At 40.3% G+C, this 25,874-nt stretch overlaps 1 protein-coding gene across 5 annotated transcripts in view; it reads right to left on the minus strand.

The window, feature by feature from the left end:
* The window catches only part of srgap1a (SLIT-ROBO Rho GTPase activating protein 1a), a 77,194-nt gene that overhangs the window by 25,511 nt on the left and 25,809 nt on the right, over positions 1-25,874 (minus strand). For all 5 annotated transcript variants that reach the window (XM_085281626.1, XM_085281625.1, XM_085281624.1 and 2 more), the window contains exons 2-9: positions 25,320-25,515; positions 17,636-17,798; positions 11,082-11,144; positions 8,129-8,308; positions 7,377-7,505; positions 4,854-5,075; positions 4,293-4,394; positions 362-559 (exon numbers count right to left, since the gene is read on the minus strand). In XM_085281626.1, coding sequence (XP_085137752.1) covers positions 362-559; positions 4,293-4,394; positions 4,854-5,075; positions 7,377-7,505; positions 8,129-8,308; positions 11,082-11,144; positions 17,636-17,798; positions 25,320-25,515 — 1,253 coding nt within the window. The remainder of the gene's footprint in view (positions 1-361; positions 560-4,292; positions 4,395-4,853; positions 5,076-7,376; positions 7,506-8,128; positions 8,309-11,081; positions 11,145-17,635; positions 17,799-25,319; positions 25,516-25,874) is intronic.

The following is a 25,874-nucleotide window of genomic DNA, read 5'->3' on the forward strand; positions in this document are numbered from 1 at the left end:
CCCTTATCAGAGCATGTCCATCCCTGGATTGAAACAAGATTGCAGCTGGCAGCTGGAGATATTCTGGGGCAGTTACTCCTCTGCCAGCTGATCAAAGATTTCATAGGAATGATGTGCATAAGTTAAACATCACCTACAACCCAAATATCAAGTATATTCATATATAGATAAAAGCTTTGACTACATGCTCTAAGATTTATTATATAGATTCTGTGGTTTATGATCACACAGGAATGAATCTGTTGTAAAGCTGCATTACAGACAGCATGGATTTGATATTTATTTCTGTTTTCTACATTAAAAATAAATTTTAAAGTCATTACTTTCGCTAACTTGCAGCAGACATCATCTCTGCACTCACCATGAAGTAGAACTGCTCCGTCTCTTGCTGGTTGGCTCTCCTCTTGGCGATGCTGGGCTTGCTGAGGTACGTCTCCGACACTGTGGACTTGACTGATTCGGTGGACCGGCTGTGGTGGAAGCACTCAGACACATCGTAGTCTTCAATGGTCACCATGTCCTGGATGGTGGTCAGGGTTGCCTCTGATGTCTTTTTGATCTGTGAAAAGAAGAGAAGGTGAGAAAAAGCTGATGTCATCTCTTCTATATCACTATGTTACCATCTCACTATACACAGAAACTCACTTCACTCCCTGAAAACCACTCTCTATCCCAAGACACACTTTAAAATTCAGGTGGTTTCTGACGAGGTGAATGTTCCCTAAAATAAAAGAATTTCCCGACGGTTCAAAGTGACTTATTTATCATTGTGTTCACACTCACGGGGTGCAGAGGTGAACAGTGTCAGATGGAAATGCCAGATTGAGCTGTAGGCTTTTAAGATCCATTTTCATAACCACGTCTTCCTGTCAACAGTTCTTCTCTCAGAGCTTATAAACACCAGGACTTGGCCAAGCATGCCCCACCACTTAGTGTGAAAGATGTTCGACCACTGCTGCAAGAGCTGCAGGGCATAACTGTGTCCATAATATTATGACATAAGATGGCACAACATGTGACATTCAAATGAGAGAGTAGATAAAAGTTAAAGACGCACACACACACATCCAGGGGGAAAAACTGATGTGTGTGTGCACACTTTGGCACGTTTAAGCCTTCAGAGTCATCCCAAATGTAAATATGTATATAAGGGATCAAGGCACTTGCAGAGTATGGACCAATGGCAATACAAACAGAGCAAATATAAACAGAGAAAGTAAAGGAGGCAGACAGGGAGGCATAAGAGACTAAACTGAAGTGTGTTAAGTGTGAACATGAATCACTGATGTGGAAAAGCCACAAAAAACCCCAAACAACAACAACGACAACACAAAAACCCACCAACAAGCACTTCCCTGGAAAAATTAAGCAAAACTGCAGCATTTCATGGAGACACTCACCATGTCAGTTCACTTACTGAGATTTTAAAAAGGTGGGGAACGCACAGGTCAATGGGACCCTGAATGTAATGCAGCTGGAATTCCTCTTGATTATCCTTAATGATCAGAATGACCTCACCTCAAAAGGTAGTGACCCCATTTGTCAGTTATTTAGTGAGCGCAAGCTCAGAGGTAATGAAAGAACAAGGCGAATTCCTCGTGTTACAATTATACACACTGAGACAACTGTGGATTGTGGCTTGTTTCTTTTAAACTGCCTGACCCGTGACTCATTTCACCTTCAAAGAAGAAGAAAAAAAAAAGAGTCGCCCTGAAAACCAAAGAAGACTTTTCAGCTTTCATGTGTTGCTGTGATGAATTACACTGCTGACACACATGCTCATGCACACATGCTCGTGCACACATGCTCGTGCACACATGCTCGTGCACACATGCTCGTGCACACATGCTCGTGCACACAGAATGGATGTAGTTATCCCACCTTTCATGAAGGAAAGGAAACACGCAGACACGGAACATGAAATGCTAGATTCAGTAAAGTGAAACTTTCAAATGACTAAAAAGGCAAATTTACACAATGACAGGTAACTTCTAACATGTAGCTGTTGGTTAGACTCTGAGTGCGTTTGAGTTCCTCTCCCTGTGTTCCTGGCAGCCTCATTCAGAGTGGCACCATGGAGGCGAGAGGCCCAGCTGTCATCATGAAGACAAGAGCCATGCATGTGTGATAGAAATGCTCCTAGTGAAAAAGTTGTTGAGTTTATCCATTATTCAGCAGACGGATAGTTACCAGTGTTCGGTGCAGGGCTCAGTTACAGCAGAGCTCTTAGAGAGACTCGGTGGATATGCGTGTTAATCCGTAAATTATAAACCATAAATCCGGTGTCTCTATACTTTGATATAGACGTTCCAAGAGTAAGCAAGTAGCCATCATTATCTAAACTGAACTTCAGCACTGTTAAAAGCAAAAAATAATTCCAGTCGCAAAAAAGTGGAATAAAGGTTTATTCTGCAGGGAAGCACACCACTCCTAGTTAATCCTACATCCGTCATCAGAAGTCAGACTGCAGTCCACAGCTTTCAACAGACCCGGCAGTACAGTAAGTGGGTAATTCGCTGATCTTCCGCTATGAGCACACACACAGGCTTTGATGTGCTTCCTTGATATTTATCTGGAGGAAAAACAAACACTCCCTGCAAAGATGATGCTATTAGATTGCCAGGGTTTAGTGTGAAACATCTTGAGAATAACCATTAAGTGTGCTTGTGTATTTGCAGGAGAAGACGGCAGAAATCAGAGGAGGAAAATTAGTCTGTGTGAGCACTGGGTCATGCAGAGGCAAATGAGATCTAAATGGGCAGATTATTAAGTCTGCAAAAAGACAAATCACACTGACTGACTGATGAGGAGAAATGAAATTATGTCCTTAGAGAAATGAGTTTTTTGATGAAAGAAATCCAGCAGGATTATGCTAAGCCCTACGCCTAAATAAAAGTGAAATCCAGCGTCCTTCTCCCTGTGTTGCACTCTATCCAGCGCCAATGCAGAGTAAATTATTCAGCAATGTTTTCTTTCACTAACTTCACGGGAGCCAAAGAGGTTTGAGGAAGCAGCTGCACTTCTCTATGAAGCACTGCCCTGTAGTTTTTCCTGTCCAGATAAAGACAGACGCTCCTTCTCCCTCGTACGTTTGACAGTCCAGCTTTTAGGTCGCCACAGTGCTTAGAAAGTTCATTTTCCAAGGATGTATCTGGCACATCATGCCCAGGAAGAGGGGCCATCTGGTGATCCTAACATGAGGCAGCGGCGCCCTCCAATTTTGACCAGGACCAGGACATCCGCTTCAGCGAGGCAGGAGGACAAGGGCATGAAGTAACCGGGGCTTTTCAACCATACACACAGTCACAAGTATATGCACAGTTGATTAAACACTATACGTACTGCAGACAAACTGTGGTGACGCCAACAGGACTCTGACTCGTCTGGTTATAGTCCATGAAACACCACAATCTGAGTCTCAGTAAATAGGCTGTGACTGAGGATCATTTTCACCACTGACTGACTGATATTTTCTTCTAATGACGTGGGGTGTATGTGTATATACACATACACACATTCTGTCATAAAGCTTGATAAATTCAATTAATAAAGTTAATGAATGTATTTTGCATATTCAAAAAAGCCGCACATACTGTTATTCTGCACTCATAGTTCATTCCTGTAGACGTATAGTTTAGACGTCTGTTTAACTAAAGATTTGACCATCTGATCAAAGGGAATCTAAAATGATGATGAGTGCAGATGAAGTTGTGAGGCCTGCTCCTGTGTCTTTGTAAGAGGATAAAAAAAGAAAGTGCAGCGATGTGGAGGGAGAGAAGCAGAAAGGAGAAGCAGGTCAGACGTGATACAAAGTAACAGCCCGATGGAGGTGACTGCACTCTGAACCAACAAAAAGCCTTTCTTCTCCATTTTCAAGAAAACAAAATGTAAATTTACTCAGGCATGCTGCAGATGCATTAAAACAAAAGAGCCTGAGAAGCAAAGAAGCACCCACAATGTCAATGCAGCACAGGTGGGAGCAAAACGACAGGCTTCACAGAGAGGCTTTCAGAGGCTACCTTCGGGGCATGAGCAAGAAGAAAAAACACAGTTTGTAAGCTTGTGTCTCATCTATAACCATTTTCCATCTCACCTTGGATGACTTCTGGCTGAAGTTAACTTTGTTGAGCATCTTTAATTCACTGTCAGCACCGTGCATCCAACAAATAAACACATAACAAAGCTGCCAAATCTCAGGCAGACAACAAAACTGAGACATGTTTGACGCAACTAAACCCCCTGCAACACAAACACCTGGATTGCGATTTCCATTTTTCTTGCCCCCATTTTACCTCTTCATTTTCAATCTTCAGAGTAGCGATACGAGACTGCAGCTGCTGGAACCTCAGTATAAGCTCCCCATTCACTGGTGGCTGCACTGAGATCTGACATACCTGGAAATATAGACAAATCACAGCATCACTGAGCATGTACCTGAAATTTCAAGCTATCAGAGGAACAAGGTCACGTAAGCTCTAAATTTAAACAGGATGTAGGCATCCAAATTCTTTTTCCAATTGCAAGGCAAACCACAGTGACGTCTCCCAAATGAATGTAGACACCGATGCAAAAACAGCTAGTAAACAGACACGCTATCAGCAGAGTGCCAGCCAAACAGTAAAATCCCTAACACATGTTGAGCTTCATGACTTCAGGGGACGTAATAACACATGATTTGTTAACTTTCAGTACCCCATAAAACCTGATCCAGCAGCCCATACGCAATAAAAAGCTGCACTCAAGCCACTGAATATCTGACTAATGCTGAGATATTTTTATTTTTCAAAATTAAGCTCAAAGGTATTCAGTATATTTGCACCACTTATTAGATAAAATCCAGCTGCACCACATACTTCGTCTCCCATGTGAGGCTGGAACTCAAATTTTGCTGGAGGACAGAAGGCCGTAGGGTACATCTCCATGAACCTCTGTCGGTCACTTCGTGGATCTAAACTGTCCACTGCATTTTCGATGATGTCAAGACCCTCGTGGCGTGACGTCTCCAAGTTATATTCGGCAGACAGGTAAGTCCGCAGGGCACGATTTAGACTGGCATGATAACCCAAATCACAGCACTGGATGGAAAAAAAAAAGAAAAAAGGCAGATTAGTAAATTGATTTTATCAATTATGGTTGATTATTATGGAGCTTAGACTTTCAGCTTTAATTTAAGAGGGTTAAACAAAATCATTCAGTTATTATTATTCATCAACTTTACACTCAACCTTTGGCAAAAAAGTAACTGAATAATTCACCCACAGACTATTGTTACTTAGCCGCGTTGGTTATTTCTTCACATGTTAAGCAGATAAAGAAACCTGCAGTTGATTCCAAGTGTGACAAATGCATTTCAAAGTGGTTTCTGTAAATCCAGACCGTGATGCAAAGGAGCACTCGGTGACAGTGAAAAAGCCACCCTCAGCGATAGTAGCAATAGCAAACCAATGACAAGAAGAGAAAGGAGTTCATTTGCACAGACCTGGTGTGTAATACCAGACAAAGAGTGACTTTGTGTTACTAATTATTTTGCTGTGCTTATTTTTATTTAGATGATGTAAATTATAAACCGTGGATGCAATAAAAATGTTTTAAATTCTTCTTGTTAAAAGTGAAGAGCAACTCTCAAATTTACACAGAAATATAAATGAGCAAAGCTGGCTACATTTTATGGTTAAAAAAAAAAGAGACTAAATGACATCACTTTCTGAGCCAAAAGTATTGCCTCTGTGTTGCACGACTCGAGCCGTACCTCCGGGATCTGATTTGCCAAGGTCACTGCTAACAACAGCACCCACCTAGAGCTCCACACAGAGAAACACAAAATGGCCTGAACAACTGTCAAACACGATGCTACAACCAGCCTGCTTGTACACTTTGTTTTTCACTATAAAAAGTCTCTTCATCAATAAACAAATGCTTGTGAGCCTGCACACAAAGCTCACGCAGAGAGCATCTCTCACACAATCACACACACACACACACACACACACACACACACGCCCTGGTGAGATGTGAAGGCTTCTGAGCAAAGCAGGGAGAGGGGTAATTTCAGCGCACAGCATGCCGCTGAATAGAGGTTGCATTTCTCTCTCCCTCTCTTCTCTCCTTCAGTCCTGTCTGGAATATAAAAACCCAAACACTTGCCAAAATCCCAGCCGTCTCCGGTTTCCTTAGAAACGCGACAGAAAGTGGTGCAGTAAGTTTATCTCTCTCTTTCAAAAAAAAAAAAAAGAAAAAGAAATGACTCAGGTAATGAAACTGTGAATAAGTCATACATATATATATATATATATATATATATATATATATATCTGTATTGCATAAAGCAAAACAAAGAAAAACAACATGATCAGATTAGGTAACAATTGTCTTTAATATAAAAAAGAAGCCAGTTCAGGGCCACGCCCCCTTTTTATTCAACCAATCTGAAACATGTGAAAAATAGCTGTTACATAATGTATAACTAAATATTAAACATAGGATTTCAATAATGACAGAGTATGGTAGGAGGAAAGAATAGCTTTCATCACCAAAGTTAATAAAGCTGCTTTAATTTGGTCCTGCACTATAATTTCCATCCCACAGTCTAGTGTCCAGAACTCTTATATTAAGCACAGCTGCTAAAGTCATCAGTCTTTCTTCTGAAGGTCAGAGAAAAAGCCCTGAGCAGTAATTGGTCTTTTGCATAAGAAGCTCAAACAAATATGAGAAAATCTTAACCGGGGGTGGGGGTGGGGGGTCAATGTCTATAAAAAGGGGTGAAGTAGTGATTAAGGTTGGGTAATCTTCTCCATAATCTAACTGTCCTATAGCAGCCTGGTATCATCAAATAACCTATCCGCACCGTTACTGTGGTGGCGCACAATTATTATCAACTTAACAACAACACTACTGATTTGCTGGGTATTTTTGACATTGTTTATCAGGACGAATAAAAGTACTGATGCATACATTGATTGTTTGGACAATAAATCAATATGTTAAATACCACAGTTTAATCTGTATCAGTCAAAGAAAATTTCAAGAGGCCAAAAACGAATGCAGAGACATCTGCAGTGCAGGCACTCTTCCATTGTTGTGCAACAATGCTTTTGATTAATTGTGTATAGGCATTTAATTGCCAAATTTTCCATATAAAATTATTCCGGGAAAATACATTATTATTATTATTACTACTACTACATGTACCAACCAGTATCCATCTCCCAAAATCTGCATTGGAAAGTAAAAAAACAAAAGACCACCACTTAAAACGTGTGTGTTCTGATTATTAATATTCTCCTCAGTCTCACTTGAGGCAAAAAAAGTGTGTGCAGAAGAAGAAGAAGAAGCTGGCTCACAACACGACTGCCAAAATCCCGTGGTTTCATACTTACATCAATTAAGTCCGACAAGTCGTGGATGTAGTATTTGTAAACGGATGAGTTTGTCGCTTCCAGCGTCAGCAGGTACTCGTTCCGCGCTTTGATCGACTTCAGCTTGTTCTCGGAGTACTTGGCTTGACGCTGATGAGAGAATTAGAAGCAAAAATGAGAAACAGACAACAACAGAGCGAGCGAGACGGGGTGAATTTAATGAGTGAAGATTTGCCTTTTGACAAGTGATTATGCTTTCATGTCTCTGCACGCACAGCGAGTCACAGTGCTGGGACTAGATTACTGTCAAAACAAAACATTTTAGGCAACGTTAGAGATAAGTTACAGTCTGGCATGAAAAGGACCAAGTACGGAAAAAAAAACAAAAAAATGAACTAAAACCAGGCTGTGGCCTTGGTTTCAACTTGGACACCTCAGTGTGGGACAGAAGTTTTTAACTTACACTTCCTCTTCAGCAGACAAGCATGAGGCTGTTAGTCAACACGCGCTGACCACTGCACTAGGCTCTGATTCACACACTCCAGATCACCCATATTTTAAGACTTCCCAAAAGCATTCCTGGAAAACTTGTGTTATAAAAAAATCAGTTGCCTGGACTTTAATCATTTGCCACAGAGATTTAACAGACAACAGGCCTGTTCTAAGAAAACAAAGCCTGGGTGAGTCTTTCTTTTTCAATACTGAACAGTTATTTTTTTCTCTTTTATGGAGCAACTACTGGCTTTTGCTGCCTTTAACACCTGGCATCTTACCTTCTCTTTCATCTTCTCAATTTTCTTCACAGAGCTGCGCCTCTGGTATTTTTCCTCCATTCGAATGCTGAAGACAGGATCAGCCCTGCCAATCTGCTTTTCTTCTTGCTTCTCAGCCTCCTTCAGCTTGCTCTCAGCGCTGATGCTCTCCGAGTGGTACATGTGATACGTCTTCATCACCTGGACAGGAAGGAAAAGGCATTGTTTTATTTCAAGACCAGAAAAAACAAAAAAGGCAGCAGCCTCTGGGTGTTGGGTTAGTTCCTGTGGGGTCAAAGATCAGAATAATCCATCGTCTTAATCGTGACCTAACCCGCAAATAAGGCTTCCATCTTCTGACTCACTCATTTATCACCTATCGATTCAACTCCTGTCAAAGCACTCATCGCTCACAGTTCTTCTTGTGCTGAACCACAAATCAAAGAGTCTTTTTTGTTTAGTTAAGTACACAAACCACACAGGCCAAAAAACTAAAAAGATGCACTCAGGAAGTTATCAAGAGGACTATTTTTAGACTTTCAATTCAGCTTTTTAATGAGATGGTATTTGGCTCTGGCTTCATGTCTTCATGTAGCATAAACTTCAAAAATGTGTCTTTTTCTTAAAGCTATAATCGCATTTAAGCTGAAGTCATTCACCGTTTTGCCTTCACACTGTAACAATGTAACACAGCAGAAGTTTATTACGCTGATAGTGGCCTGCTGATTAGAGCTACTTCCTAAAGCTTGAATCATCCTCCTCCTGCGTTCCTCACAGTACTCCATGGATCCATTAGGCAGTGACTCAGCTGCAAGTAGCAGGTTAACTACAAAATACAAATAATGAACTTTCCAAACTTTACAAGAGAGCTGAGAGCTGATAGTCTTATTAACATAGATGATAAACAGACAGTGGACTCATAGGAAAATAATGATGACTCAGTGGCATGGTAAGAGGAAAACTGAAACAAATTCATGATGTCATTGTGAAGTCTGAAAGCAGAATAGGCCACTCAACCCCACACATCCATGAAAATGAAGACATTAGGGAAGCATTTGGAGGAAGAGAAACAAAACAGGTGAAAATGACGAGGAGAGGAAATGAGATCTGAGCTGATGGTTCGTGGCGGTCGGCCAAAACTACTGAACTAAGTAGAAGGACCAAAATTATATTCAAACGTCCAAGGCAGCAATATAGAGCACAGAGCGGTTTAACCTGGAATGAACTGACTCCGGCAAATTACAGCTCCACAACCTGTGTATGAAATACATTTGTCTGCACAAAACCTCAGCTTCAGTACAAATAGAGACTCACCCATTCAAAATCTAAACATCTTTCCCCCAATGTGAGTTATTTCTGTACGAGTGGAACAACAGAGCAAAGCCTGGTTTGTCTGGAGCCCTTCGTCTTTGGTGGGGTTGGCTTAACTGGAACCAGTTTAGAGATGGGTGACTGACCTTGGTCCGCGTACTCCTCACTTAATGGTCTGGAGTCTGCCACTGCTGTGTTTACTTTACCGCTTTTTTTAGAGGGACACATTTAGACACGGATGAGACCTGTTATTTCAGTGGCGGTGGCCGACACTGGGACTGCGGCTGTCTGATGCAACAGCTACCCTGTGTGCGCGCGCGTGTGCGTGTGTGCTCACGTGTGTCCTCCCACTGGGGTTAAAGCAGGCCAAATCTACAGCGTGGACTGTGGTGAGAGTGACACACATTAAGCTCGAGAGTAACACGTTGTTGTGTTTGGAGGAGCGAGGGCTGGTCTGCCCCCTTTACACACAGGGGAAGTGTAACCAACTTCAGTCCTTCATGGTGAGTAACTGGAGACTCTATAAGCAAACTGAACTGATCTTCAGTGAATGTTCTGGGAAGGCAGAACAACTGATTTGACTTGTTGCTACATCACCGTACATGCAAGGTGACGATGCGTCAGGAAAGCAACTAAAAACACAAAATCACACACATGAACAGTATTACTGAATTATATTTCATAAGCTTTAAACCTTAGGTTTGTTGTTATTTATGAAACGCTACTCACGCTATACATAGGCTACAGTAATACACAATATTTAATAAATATCAAACATTAACTTTTCATTCATTTTACTTTTTAAAGGGTTTGCTGGAGTTTGCATATCCATGGCTTCTGTGAGGCATTGAATACAAGGACTAGCAGAGCTGATAGTCAAGTTAAGGCAGTAACTAGCAGGGTCAAAGGTACACAGAGGCTGCTAACAATACAAATGAAAAGCGTTAGGAACTACACTGCACATGTGCAGCCTGTGTGATGCACCAGTTTGACAGCTTGGTAAAATTTCACTGACCTACTGGGGTGAAATTTTAACCTGTGAGTTGACAGGTTCAGAGCCATGGTTTGGTTTCTTGCAACCTGCAAGCTAGTAGTCTTGGGCACATATAGCATAATTACAATGGTTCTCATTTTGAATGTAGAACTTTGTTGCGTGTAATGCAACTTGGACTTTTCCCAGGTTTTCTGTCTGTCTCTGATGTCAGCTACTGAAAGAAATAAAGAATGATAGGGAGCAAGTTGCTATTTGGCTCAGACCTCCCAGTGTGACTTTGCATGAGTCGTTTTCAAGAGCAAAAAAAAAAAAAAAAAAAAAAACTGGTGATGAAAGCTATTAGAAACAGAATATGAACTGTAATGAGTCAAGCAAACACAGAGATGAAAGTTTGTAGCTTTGAATGGCTGATTTATGAGAGTAAAGGGGACAGTTTTATGCTTTTGTGGTGCAAAGAAATGTGACTTTTCCTGTACTTTGTTTGCAATACATTTGCTTGAATGTTTAATTTAGAATCCATCAGATATCTTCCAGTTTCAGGGTTAAAAACATCAAGTTGTTACAGACAGTAAGAAATTATTGAGCTCAATGCTATAAACTAGTCTCAACCACAGCCAAGATGAATGTATTCAAGTGCATTAGTGAAAAATAGCAGTCGTTACTACTTACTGTGTATAGCTCATTGAGGACTTTCATTAAGTCTTCCTGGAGCTGAAAGGCTATTTCTTTGCTCTGTAAAAGAAATACAAAAAGGAAAAACAATAAGAGCAATACAAAGAAATCACCATTATCACACAAGAAATTCATGTTCTATCCAGGTAGTTCCCCTTTAAAGACAACACAGTATAAGCACTGTGGGAACAACCATTACTAAACTGCAGCTTCACAAATCTTTTCAGCAAATGCACACTGTTCGTTCTATATCAGGTTTAATATAAGTGCCACTGAGGTGAAACCATTCTCTACTCTTAATGGTGCACATACAAAACAGATGAGTGCATTTATAATACTGTGTCAAATACAGGCTTTTGTGTGTGAAAGTGGTGCCGGTGTCATGCTAGCTTTTCCACTTAAATCATCGAACACCGCTAGAGTTTCAGCGTCCACATGCTCAACACATTATCTGGCCTCTACGCCTGAATGTAAAAGATTTCTTCCAAATATGTTAACTCAATCAGCCGCGCCACAAGACTGACTCAGTAATGCTATCACACACACGCCCACAGAAATGCATCTCATGGTTGTGGGATACAGTTTAACAGTGATGGTGTGATGGATTTAGAGAGGCCTTTACTATTAATTTAACAGTGAAGCTTCCATATTTCTTTCACACTGACTCATATAGCGTATCAGATGTTTATGAGATTATGAGTCATGACAATGAATTTTTGATCTCTCCACTATAGTGTTGCCACCTGGATGATATTACAACCTTGGCCTGTGCACCAGGCCTATATCAAACCCAATTATCCTCAGACAAAACTCATTGTGGGAGCCACTCACAGCGATATGATGGACAAGCTTTCTGAGTGGGTATCAAGCCAGCTCCTGTAGTAAGAGAGTGGGGATTTATTTTCTAAAGATATAGAGGGCATTGTAGTCTTTTTAAGAGCCATAATGCTGAAATAAACACTACATTTAATATTAAAGGGGGCTATTGGGAGTTTTTGAAAAAGGCAGCACAATGATTTTAGGAGTGAGGGTAAATTTGGGGCGAGTTCACGAGCAACAAGATGCACATTCCTGATGCTGGCTTCAGACTGTTGCAATGGCAACAGTTGTTGCCAAGGAAATTAGTTATGTAGCTAAACCTGTTTGAATGTGCACAATGTTTTTGGGAAGAAAACATGAATTTATATCCAAAAAAAAAAAACCACCAAAAGCATTGCAGATTGTGAGTCGTCTTAAAGCCGTTTTTATATTTTACTGAATAAGAAATTGCAAATAGTCAGTCTGCCAGTTTTAGCCGCACGATACAGTTCATAAAGAGATAAGCTGAAGCAAGCACTGAAGCAAAGTTAACTGGATGCATTTATTTTCACAGTGCAATATATTGTGCCGTAGTTGTTTATTACTTGTGACACAAGATGCTGTTAAATGCATCACTGACCCAAGTGAGTTCTCAGACATGATCACGCTTGCACGAAACACCACAAGTTTTTGGCTATAACTGAACCGTGCATATGCAACCGACCTGAACCGCAGCAAGACTGCGAGTACTTCTACGCAGATTTTCACAGTCTGTCACTCATGTTCTTCATGTTGCTTACAGGTAGAGCTGTACAGTGTCCAAGTATTTTAACAGACAGCAAAGAGGATTACGCTCTCAGTCACTGGCTGCTAGGCTGGTGTCTGAAATTATAGAGTCACGCTAGGTGACCTGACTGATCTGCAACACCTACCTAACCACCACCTGGTCTGTCATTTCCCCAACTTGGAGCTTTTTAGCTAATCGGGACATAATCAGATAATTAGATTCCAGGAGAAACAAACTCAGCAAGAGGAAACCTCAGGCATGTTTGACAGGTGAGTGTAGATAAGGAAGTTACTAAGCAGTCTTACGTTTTTTGGTGAACTATACGATCACCTGGTCCTTGGGTTTATCAATACTCAGTAAACTGCCTCTTAAATGTAAATTCACACGATTGTAAAGACACAGACCTTCCCCTGTGGGAAAATCCATTAGCAAGCATCAGTTCCATGGACAGGACCTTTGACTATCTGTCAGATCTAACACACATCAGTTCTTTCCCATTGAGGAGGCTGGGAAGTGATCCAGAGCTCAATGAAAAGCCTTCTCAGAGATCACAAGATGTGCGAGAAAGAATGTGTGTACACGTGTGTGTGTGTGTGTGTGTGTGTGTGTTGGATGTGAGAGGAATAAAGAGGGAAATGATGGTAAATTACATTTACAATCACGACTGCCTTTTACCAGAAAAAGCTACACGTAGCATGAGGTTTCGAATTTTGGAAACAGTTGTTTAGCGAAGCTGTGTTGTGTAACACATGTCGCTGATTTAATTTGCACAACGTTTTTTCCTTCCTGCTTAAAGGAATCTCAGCTGGGGGGTTTCCAATTCAGTCCAATTCATTAAAAGGATCCTACAAATGGGTTTTCCCTTTCAACTTCATACCATCTGTATTCCAACCACATTAGAAAGATGAAACAAACCCAGTGAGAAGAAACCATGGCAGCACTTAGGGAGTGGTGGGTTTCATATTACCACTGCCATTAATCACAATATAGAGATGGCAGCTGTATACGCTGCAGGGCCCGTGTGTACATTAGTGTCTTCCGACTGTAACTTGGAATTTGACCAAATGACACAAATATTGAACCCTTCATAAAATGTCAGCCTAATTATTGGTTAGTCCAGCTGTTTCACTTGTGATTTAAAAAAAAAACAAAACAAATACTCTGTATATAATAATCTGTTAAAAATGGTTTAAAACTAAAAGTTGCATTGTTATTTATTATGCAAATAAGAAACTAAATTCATGTTTTTTGAGCCGGTGTTCTGGGAATCCATCTTACCTCACAAACCATCCTAGCGGTTGTTTCTGCGCATGTGCTTTGCATGCGCACAACACAAAATTAAGTGTCAAACCATCATATCTTTGTGAGTATAAGCTAGAAGCATACTCTGATGGGTAAAGTTAAGTGGCAAACCGTCCTACATACTTACATTTCTGCTGGAATTCTTGTGTGACGGCAGGAATGTGCATAAACTACGTACAGTGGACGATTTGCCAAAGTAGGATGATTTGTCAGAACACCGGCACAGCGGACGTCTCTGAGAAGTTGCAAATTCAATGATGCAAAACATTCAACCACCAACACTAATTTTTCTGCTCAGGAATGAAATTATTGAACATAAATAGCTTTAATTTGGCATCTTTTACTATTTTTTTCTGCTTTTTGTAAAAGTGTAACTTTGAAAATTCAATGACAACATCAATAATTTTATTTTAGCATTAAAAATATTATTTTGATTAGAGCATTTGCACACACTGGTAGATTAACTATTACAGAAACATAAAAATTTGGTAATTATCGCTACTGTTAGGTTTACTCCACAGCTGCCCTGAATTAACATTGAGTGGTGGACTAATACATTTGCAAAGCACCATATTGGAGGTGCTGGTAGTGGATTTTGGGATATTACACTTTTTGTTATTACACCAAATCAGTTAAATAGATTCAGCTTGAATTATTTCAATATTTACACCTTTTTGTAAACTTATGTGTTGCTTTAAGTTCAAAAGTGCCTCGAGCTCTAGGAAATCCACCATGTAGCTGCTGCCACAGAATATCACTTTCATGAATAAAACAGGGCAGAGCAAAACAAAGAGCCAGTTGTATGAATAATGAAAACTTGATGCATGTGAGAAGATCTTTCCAAGCATAAAGACAGAAAAAGCTCGCTACTCGAGTCTTGCGTTTAAACACACAAAAGAGGAAAAAATGTGGTGCTTCTAAAGAAAGCCGTGGTTTCTTTTTAAGTGACCACAGTGCAGAACTAAAGAAATAAATGCACACGCCGAACAGCAACCGGAGGATGTTGACGAAGACAATATGGCCACTATGGGGTCCCTCCTCCGCTGCTGCACCTCGCAGCATGAAACCTGAACATACAAGGAAATATAAACACGGGTCTTTGATGTGGTGGAAGGATGACAAGAGTACAGCTGTCTCCTCAAAGCTGTGAGGGAGTCCACGTAACATGGGGGACTTCTCTGTTGTTTGTGCCTCGTTATTGAAGCTCTGCTGAGATCAAAGGCTCGGGGAAGCTTTAATTAGAGTGCGAGCTGTGTCTCGGGTCTCCAATGAGCTGGGACCTCCCATCAGACTGCTTCTTGTCTGCGCAATGTCACCTGGATACACAAAGTAAATGCCAACTTTAAAAGGACAGTCTATAAAGTGGCTCGATACAGCAGATTCCACAGCAGTAATGGGGATGCAGGTGGAGTAATGACAGGACTGCACTACTCCACAGTTTGTGAGGAGTTTCTGAGCTGCATTAAAAATATGTATCATTATTGAAAGTAGTCTATCATTATGATTGTGAAAGTAAGTTAAGCCAGGACAGAGGTCGGTGACTCGCGGCTCTTTTGCTCCTCGGCTGTGGCTAAAATAAGAAAATGTTAAATGTTACAGGCACAACCTTCCCTGTGTGACGTGATCTGTGCGTATCAGGCGCTCGCCCACATGTGTTTAAGAGAGGGTTGAGAGATGTTACGAGTAGGTTTAGACTCTGTATACACAGAAGGTTTTTTGAAAGTGAAAATGATTGCCTTCGTGAAGCTGAACTTTATAAATTGTGCGTAAATGATTAGTATTTATTCAGGTTTGGATGTTTGCATCTGTAAAATAGTTTCACATGGTGGTTTTTTGTTTTGTGTGTGGATTGAAGCACGTGCGTGTGAGTCCTCAAAAGTTCATTGTACACATTTGCAAAGCTTAGCTTACAGTTGTGGATCATATTGTGTGCATTTGCAACCCTTTTGAGACAAATGTTATAGTTTTCATGATTATTCTTGTTTTAAATTATAGCGGCTCTTTTCCCCCAGTATTCGCAACAAGACGAAACTTTGAGAAAATACTGTCTGTTTCACATCTGGCCTCGTTAGTAGAACCAGAACCCTTTAAAGGGAAATGAGTGTTGCAGCTTCCTGTGAGTCTGCTGGGGGTTCAAGGCAAACCAAGAAATTATACTGCTTTGAAGACCAAATTTAAAAAACAAAAATGTTTCCTTCTTTTTAAACAGATAAGATCTTGGAGGTTTGCAAGAAAGTGGAGCATAAAAAGAGAAAGGATAAAAAGGTTGTGCAAGCTAAAATGACACAAAGGCGCTCCTCTGAAGAAAAGACACTTTGTAATTTAGGTTTGCGGTGAGTTCATGTGACTCCTGCAACATAGGAGCTCATAATCTGTTAGGGAGTCGTCAGCTTTGTGGTAGAAAATGCAGCAGATTGGTTTTGGTCATAAAACCATGAGAGACCGAAGACGTTCTGAATCTTAAAGACTGGTGACCGAGCTCCCAGCGCACTACTCTTAATTCACAAAACGAAACCACGGGAGCGCCACAGACCATCATACCATCAAACGCAATGCTGAATATATATCCTGCATATCATGCGACTAAATATACACTGTTTTTGAATGAATGGATGCATTAAAAGTGAAAGATTGTTTATATAACATGAGGGCCTGGAGACACTGCTGCCCAATGTGACCGCTACGAAGAATCTGGATCATGTTAGTGGTGACTTTGAGTGTTTTGCTGATCAAAGAAAAAGGCACATGTGACCCATTTCTAGCAGAGGTCAAACATCAGTATAATGAACAAAAAAAAAAAACCTTCAAAAGCAGTCAAAATGAGACTATGAGAATTTAAATAGACAAGGAAACAGTGATGCAGAGAAAAATACTAATTTATTAACTTATAAAAGGTCATTTGTGTTATATATCAAGTACATGAGTGTTTTGTTATACAGTTGTACGATAAACAAGGCTGAAAAGTGCCATGAATTCCTGCAAATTTGCAAAAAGAAATTGTGCTGATTTTCTTTGTTTTAAAAAAAAACAACAAGTTTTTCCCTTTAAACCATAAAGGAAATGAATGAAAACTAAATGAAAAATACCTGCTGCAATTCTTATAGCACAAATAAAAAGACTCAAAAGTCATTTTTAGGCTACGTCCACACTAATGCGTTTCCGTTTGAAAACGCATCGTTTTCTCTTCGTTTTGGCCTCCGTCCACACGGAGACGCCGTTTTCCTCAAGGAAAAACGCAGCGTTTTGAAAACGCTCTCGAAAACGCATACATTTCAAAACGGAGCTGCCCCGTCGCAGTGTGGACACTCGAAAACGCAGACTTTCTAAAACGATGACGCATTTTAGTCATGTGATGCAGTCATGTGACCAATCAAACAAAGACAGCGGAGGGCGTTATACAGCAGTTGTTTTGTTTGCTCTCAATTTTGACAGCCCTAAAAAAAAGATTAATATCAGTTTGTACATGCTCCAGGTAGCTTTTCTTCAAATTCTTTAATTCTCACTCGCTTTCACGCATGCGCAGGACTGGAAGCGTTTTGTGCTGTTTCAATGTGGACGCACAACTTTGTGAAAACGACTGAAAACGCTAGTGTGTGTGTGTGTGTGTGTGTGTGTGTATGCACCGCCTCAACTCTAAAAACTACTTTGCCCTTTCTGCCCTCACCTTCTTGAGTAGCCGTGTAGAGTCCTCGCTGATCTGCATGAACCTCATGATGACATTGTTGAGGTAGATGTCACTCAGTGTTGCGTGGTCCTTACTCTCCCTCCTAACCTGGTTCAGCAGCAGGTACCAACAGTTGACTGGTGACAGCAGATTCTGGTCTTTCCTGAGTAAACCAATGGAAATAAGAGTTCAGATAAATTAGGGAATGAAAATGAAAAATTATAAAGTAATGGTTATAACGGAGGTATTCCTTGGTTAACTTTTGTGCCAGACTGAACATATCATGGAGTAAAATTCACTTTATTCATTTTACAGAGTTAAAGAGGATTTACTATTTATATCGTTTTAGAATAATTAGTGCAACCTAAGGTCTTTTGGTTTTTTTTGTTGTATTTAATGCAACAAATTCCCATTAAAGCACTTATCTTTTTTTGCCAGACAAAAGAATGACTGAAATGTGGCTCATTCACACTACACTGTTAACCACCCATTACTTCCAAGCCAAGCTGGTGTGCTGCTGTGAAAATTCAGGAGCTAAATGAGACATTCTTTGTTTAGAAAGATCTATTTGCCCCAAAACAATTTCATACTTCAATACCATTATCAAAATAACCTTGCAGGCCTGTACAAAATATCTGTATGCATTCATCTGAACATTTTCCTATTGGCAACTGTTGGCTGGTTTAGACAGCATTTCCTCTTTTTTTCTAAATGCAGGAGATCGTGACAAGCAGGATGTTTACAAAAACCTCAAGAGCACCCATAAAAAACCTCAAGAGCACCAGTGCTCGTTACTAAAGCAGAAGACAGATTCATCATAGGCGTCCCAGGGTGTTAAATGTCCCATGCACCACAGGCTCTGGTCCAAAAAGATTCTCCAAATATTACAAGGACTACACAGCTAACTTGGAAATATCAGTGACATTTCTAGGGCAGAGCTACAATGCTCTGAGCAAAAATGATTTTCTAAAACCAGGGAAGAGTGTCCCTAAGACTATAAATACACTGTGTAGACTGGTGTTAAAGAAGCCATGTATATGTTGTAGGTGAACTTGAAGAGTAGAGTAAAACTGCAAAAAGAACAAGAAAGACAAGGAAAAGAAGAGAAGCTGCACAATAGTGGATAATAATAGAAAAGAATTCAAATAAAAATACAGAAGTCAGAGAGGCGTTTCCTGCGCTGTGTGCCGCCTGCAGCCAGGCTAACTGTAGGACATTGTCCAGACCAGAGTGAGCTGGGGCCCTGTGTAAGCAGTGGCCCGCAAGCGGACTTCCTCTGGGTTAATCTATAACATTCCTGCTGCCTGCAAAAAAGTGACACAGAATATAAGTGTGCATGCTTGTGCACATGTGTGTGTGTGCTTGGGAGAGAACAGAGTGAGCTGGGTCTTGGGTCAAGTCTTTCAGGAACCATATGGAGACTCGCCTCTGCACCTCTCCAAGTTTGCAAAGACGGACAACATTTGTCAACGCAACAGGTGAAACTTTACACTTGGCAAAGCTGCCCAGCCCTGACCTAGCCTTCAACATTGGCACCACATCTGCTTGGTGAGCAAAAATGAAGAAAATGAACAACTGATGCAAACATTCCAAACAGCTGAAATGTTTCCTGAGGTTAAGCAAAAACAGGAAGACAACTACGCAGACATGAAAAACATCCAAGGGGATTCGTTTTTCAAAGAAACCAGACGAACATGATAACATGTCCAGTATGGTTGGGAATCAGAAAATAACTACATTTTAAGACAATAGTATTGCAATACATTGCCTGTGATAATGGTGGCATCACAAAGCAGCGGCATATCATTTTAATACATTAGTTCCCTGATTTGCTTTCCTCAGCTGTCCCTGACGTCAGCCCTGTGAATGTGCCCTTCATTGCAAGTTAGTTCACTGTACCTTCCCTCACAGCACCATGTGAAGTCATGGTAAAATGAGCCATTTAGCACAAATACATGTTTTAACCACATTTGTGTGTATAAATAACTTTTACACACGGAGAAAAATATAGATTCTCACACTCACTCAAGCAGTAACTGTGCTTGACGGCATCACTCACCATCTGTCAAAGAGCAATTACTATAGAAATCCTTTCTGCATTATGTATCAGATCCATTCTACAGCACTCAATCTAGACTTGTGGGAACAGTACTAGTTTGTGTTTATTAATTCACTCATGTTCTCAGGTCCAGATGAATCATGTTCTGTAGGTCACTGACAAGAAGCTGGACATAAAACGCCACAAGCCACTAAACAATTTAATACTGGTAAATTGACTCCTCAGACTGGAAAAAAACCCACTGTACTGTCTGAAGTAGGACAGCATTACTAAGTTTAACCTAATTTAACACCAGAAGTAACCTGTAACCTATGTGCACATGGCTAATAACATCCAGGGCATCCAACAAAAACGGCATCCACCTTTCACATGAAATTTGATTAAATCTGAAACATTTAAAGAATAATGTAGCATAAGTAACAGTGTAGCACATGTTATCAAATTAAATCAATTTGTTTAAAAAAAGAAAAAGAAAAGAAAGAAAGTTTGATTTAGTAGGGTCAGCCCCTTCACAAAGTATAAAGAGGACAGGCAAAAAACAAGTGGGAAACCCACACAGGCTGTGACAACATAACCCCCTGGGAGTTGCTAACCCCACATATAATGGCAGGAAAGTCTCACTGTCATCATTTCCCCCTCAGCCAGGGCAGGAACTGGGTCAGACAGAACAGTGACAGATAGACAAGACTCCCCACAAGAGCCAAACACAGGTATGAAAAGAGGAACTCGTGTGTAGAAGAGGGGTGGGGGGGGACAGAGGAACAATGTCACCATACTTGCACTCTCATACAGCAGGATGACACTAAAAATGAAGGATACCAATTCAGTGTGTACAGTATTTAAACAGAAGGTCTTATCAATAGAAATGGCAAAACAGCAAAGTTGTCTAGTGCCACACTGATTTAAAAAAAAAAAAAAACAACAACAAAACCCCCAAAACGTTTCACTTTAAAGTGCACAAATCTCCAGCACCAACGAAGCTGACTCGCGGTGCAGTCTTTCTGCTTATTTGAGTACACATTTACATTTTAAAAGGAAGCAACAGAATGCCAAAGGCTCATAATGACCACAGGAAATGCACCATTTTCTTCATCACTGGTCCTGTGAAAGAATCCCAACAAAGTTGAACTTAATCAAATGAGAATGCGTCAGCAGTTTTCCCTAGACAGCAGGTAGTTATGTGTGGCATTACACAGACTAAGCAGCCACGATGTTTTCCACACCTCCCGCTAATCCTCTGAGACAAAGTGAGGAAGTCCTCTAACCAGCGGCTTAATTTCAGATAAAAGCAGCATATTTAAGACAATCCCAGTTGTGGCTGATGCTACATAAATATTTCAGTTATTCTTTTGCTCTCCGATTCCACGTCCCCTCCCTGAACAAACCTTGCATAATACAGTATCTGGTTGTTTGCATGTGTGTGTTTAAGAAAGACTGGGGGAGAGAGAGAAGAGAGTGTTTGCCCATATTTGTTCATTTGTGTGTGTTCTGCAAACAGCCGCTGAAACACAAAAAGATGGCTCTCCCACAGAGTGCTGCAGTGGACAGCACTGTAATTTTGTTTTCTTTCAAGAAGATCCCCCCCACAAAAAACCCAAAACTAAACTGGTGGCTCTGAAGTGTCCTAATGCCCGTTCATTTTCAAAGCTGATGTGCTGCACTGCTTTACTGCAGCATTGCCAAACATCCGGGACACTTAAAGCTCTGAAAGTTTTCGTATCTATTACACTTTTGCTTAGACCAACATGTTTAACAGCATGTGTTCTCCAAAGTGTCCTAATTTGACTTTATAGCTGCTAATTGTTACGTTTAATTGGGACAATTTTTTCCAATGCTGCGCACTGCATTTACTTCTATAATGAAGGCTGAAGAACAAAACCTAAAAACAGAACTACACAATGATCTCTTCATAGTTAACCGTAAAACAAAAGTTCTCTTGGACAACAAGAGTCTCAGAACAGGCAGTGGCTTAGAAAAATACTAAACTACATAATGATCAAAAGTAATGATGCCTGTAAGACGCTATATTCACATATTTGTTATTATTGTTATCTCTTTTGTTATGCTGAAGTATGTTGAGAAGCAGAAACGAGCACCATTACTTTAAAATTTACACTTTTGTTGCGTTAGGCCATTTTCAAATGTGGCTACAGTCTTTACTCTACTTTAGAGTTCAGCAGACCTCTACTGCAGTCTCCCTAGACTCCACAGGTATAGCTCAGCTCAGTACAGGGCACCCCCGAAGCAAGAAGCATTCCTCTCCAGCAGCGAGCAACCGCAATACTCCCACAGGTCGCACAAAGTCTGTACTTTCAGATGTGCACAAACTTCATTTCACCCCCGAGAAAGACTGAACTCCTACTGTGTCAAAACTTTTTCGTAGCTTGGAATAGCTCGAGAACTTTATGGTAACACGTAAATGGTTCAAGAACAACATAGCTGCCTTCCAACAGCAGAAAACTAGGTTTAGTCTTGTCAAACAAAATCACACATGGCAATGTTTGCAGACTGGTGGAAGGAAATTGTGGCATCGTGTCTTTATAGCTTCACAGAAACATGGTTTATACGAAGGGGGTATGGGATCACAGAAGCATAGCATCAACCACCACCTGTGTTTTGCCCCATTTCCTAGAGGCAACTAAAACAAATACCCATGGGATGAGGCTCGAAGCTGCCTACAAGGGAACTTTCTAAAGAAACTGAATATGTCAAAAATGCTGCATATTAATGCATTTTTAACTAAAAAGAATGACATCTTGAACGCTCATCTCAAAATCTGCTACACAAACCAGACTCAACAACACTGCTTCATTGCCAACACTTTGTGAATACAGCTGGTCTTGACCAGTTCTTAGATTTAGCTGCTGATTAAAGGACGATACTTCAACCAGGAGCAATACAGTCAAAATAAGCAGAAGTTTAAATTTAGCAATATGGCTCCCTGCCCGACCATGTCCATACACAGAAAGCTGGATCTGAAGTATGTAGATGAACTGATCTGCCATTGTGGATGATTCCATAGCCTTCCTTAAGCCTCAGTCAGAGATCATCTGGCTTTCCCAGTTACTAGGGAAATCTGCATTTCCCAACTGGTTGGTGAGTGGCTGCTGGCTGTTGCAAGGTGACAATGGTCATAACGAAGGTGTTGTGATTGTTTTGATCACTAGCAGGCTGCCACAGTCACCTGTAATTTGCATGAAATATGTCGATTTGTCCGTCAGCATTTGACATTTATGTTGTGTGCTGTCGTGCAACTGAAAAGTAAAGCATATACTGTTGTAAATGTTGTGCCTTGAAAGTGAACTTTCATCATTTCTGGTTTGTGCTGCATTTTTCAGAGTTTCACTAGGACTTGGCAAGTAGTTTGCAAGTGTCTTCACTTCACAGTCACATGGAGGTTTTTGGTGCAGCACCATATACCTCTCTGCGACCAATTTCACGCTAGCAAACACTCACCAACTATCAGAAGGGTCACTGATCAGCTTCTAATACTGTTTAACTAAGACCTTAACTCGCTGCTTTACCAATTTTTCCCCCAAGTTAATTTCAAAACTAGTGACGTACCTAATATTTGGAAACAATCTCTGTCCACTCCTGACTCAAAGAGCTGGATTGTGTATCAGTGACAAAGGTCAGATTTATGGGGCCATCAGGTCACTTCAGTTGTTCTCTGCTTACTGTGCTAGCTGGCAGCAGCAGTGTATCAATTGCTAACAGGAGAGCTAACAGCATAGAGGAAGCAAACTGCAAAGGGTCAACAGTTTGAAAGCATTTCGCACTCAACACAACAGCTTTTCTTTTTATGCCTTCAATATTTTTTAACTAATTGCATTGTGGTCAAATCTACACTCACAGTAAGAGCAGGAAATAGAAAAGTAGCAAAACTTTAAAACCAGCATGCAGGAACCAACTAACTCTCACACTCCTTAAATAATTTAGGTAAATGATGTAAATACTTATTTCAGTAAACTAATATTCTCTGACGCATGTATTTGCTACAAAGTTGAATAAATAGTATTTAAGCCGAGCTTGGTGTTGTCTGATATGGGACCAATGAACTCCTAGACCCTTAAAACAAATATTACGTTATTATCTAGTATTTGCAAATATTATTTCGACGCCTTAGCTTTTGCTAATAGAACCAGTGCATCGCTAATAAAAATGGACATCATGCTACAGACAGAATAAAAACAGTTTTTCACACCACAGACAAATTTGTCCAATGAAAACAGTCTGGAGAATACTGAAGCCTTATTGTACGTGCTTATGTGAACACAAAAATATGGGCCACATGATTTAACACCCGCAGGAGAATTCTTAATGTTATTCAAACGTCTTATATTTACTTAAGAAATATGCTCCTAGGCAGATGCCAAATGTTTACCCTGTGAATGAAGTGACCAGACTGTACATCATACAATGAAAACCACAGAGCGCCATACCAGTCTTCTCACTGGTTACACACATGGGCACGCACAGCTGCTAGAGCCATTGGAACTTCAGACAGAGAGCAGGGGCTATTTGCAGACAGCGAGGACAAACATACATTTTATTTTTGCTCCACCACAAGTTCAAACGATATGCTAATGTCTGCTTTTTCCATGAGCCACCTCCTACTAATAAGGCCAAAAAGCACACTATACTTAACTGTGTCAAAATCGATCAAAAAGCCTCCGAGACAAACCGATGCACAATAAATACAGCGGAAGAAGAGGGAGGAGGACAGGGTGAGAAAGAAGACAAACAGAATGAAAGCAAACAGTTTTTCTTCTCACTACACTTTGGTATTTTTGTTTAAGGGTAGATACCAAACAAAAATACTCCTTGAGAACTAAATATATCCAAATATCCAAAATATAAAGTACAGAAACTGTCAAAGATCTTAACTCTAATCCGTTTTATAACAGCTTTGCCAATTTTAGAATATATTTAGCAACTGTATCAAAATAATACCCCATCCACTAGATAACGTCTAATATATTCACAGCACTTTGTCCTCATTACTTAGGCTTGTGTCTATTGTGGCACACACAGAAATGCAAAATGAAAAGTCAAGATGGATTATTCAAGAAGCTCCTCTGCTACAATGATGTAATATTCTCAATATATTAATATAAAACACTACATGGTTCTACACATTCAAACAGTACAAATTGTCATGAAACACACTGGAAAATGTACCTTTTCAAATTCCTCCTCTGACACTATCCTGTTTTTCTTTAGTTAGACCTCGTCTTGCTTTAACAAGGCAGATTTCTCTGTTAAAACAACCTCACCACTAAACTGGGCCTGTATAATTATGATTCACCAATAACGCACAGTGATAAGAACAAATTTGGCCGTACACACATTGTAGGAACCTGATGATTTTGGACCTTTTTTGTATGACCATTTCTAGGACGTAAACAGAGAATGAGGTCAGGTAACACCAATAGAAAAACTGCCTGGTTGGTGAACTAGCCAATGCCTGATCTGATTAATTTAGAGATTTGTTACATCCATATTTGTGAGGCAAAATCTAGAAAAGCTTAGAATTACAGAGCAACAGTTAAAGGTTATTATTGGACCCGTGTTACATAAGAAACACATTGACGACAGACAAACATCGAGACAGTTTCCTCTCACTTGTATTGCTGGTGATCTTTAGTGCTGCGAGTCTTTGCCATGAAGCGTTCGGCCAGCTTCTCGAGGTTTCTGGAGTACTCCATCTCAATCTCCGCCTTCTTCCTGAAGAAATCCTGGAGGTCCTGCAGCAGCTGGACCCGCATTTCTGTCTGCTGGTCCAGACATTTCTGCTGCTCCACTAACTGGGCCCTGATCTCTGAAAAGACACAAATTTAAAAAAATATATATATAAATATAAATATATTAGGAGCTACAAACTGAATGAAAAGAAGCCACAGAAACACATATGTGAGGCTGGTACTCATATACTGATGTTTTAGCTTTCTGAGATCTTGTAATAGAGCTAAACTAGCTAAATGATTACATGCAACAGTTATTTCTGCAGTAATCGCATGTATTTACCGGTTAAATTGGCTCTTATTTTGAAAACTACACACTCTTAAATGTTAAAATACGTGAAAAATATCAGTTATGAAGGTGCACAATTTGGCTTAAAACTGGGCATGCAAGCATAAAATGTCTAAAATGTATCGATAGGTAAATGGGACAAATGAT

This window comes from Mchenga conophoros, linkage group LG7 (genome assembly GCF_057382185.1).
Source record: "Mchenga conophoros isolate Kocher_MC1m ecotype Shallow Benthic linkage group LG7, M_conophoros_male_GT1.1, whole genome shotgun sequence".
NCBI classification, from domain to species: Eukaryota; Metazoa; Chordata; class Actinopteri; order Cichliformes; family Cichlidae; genus Mchenga; species Mchenga conophoros.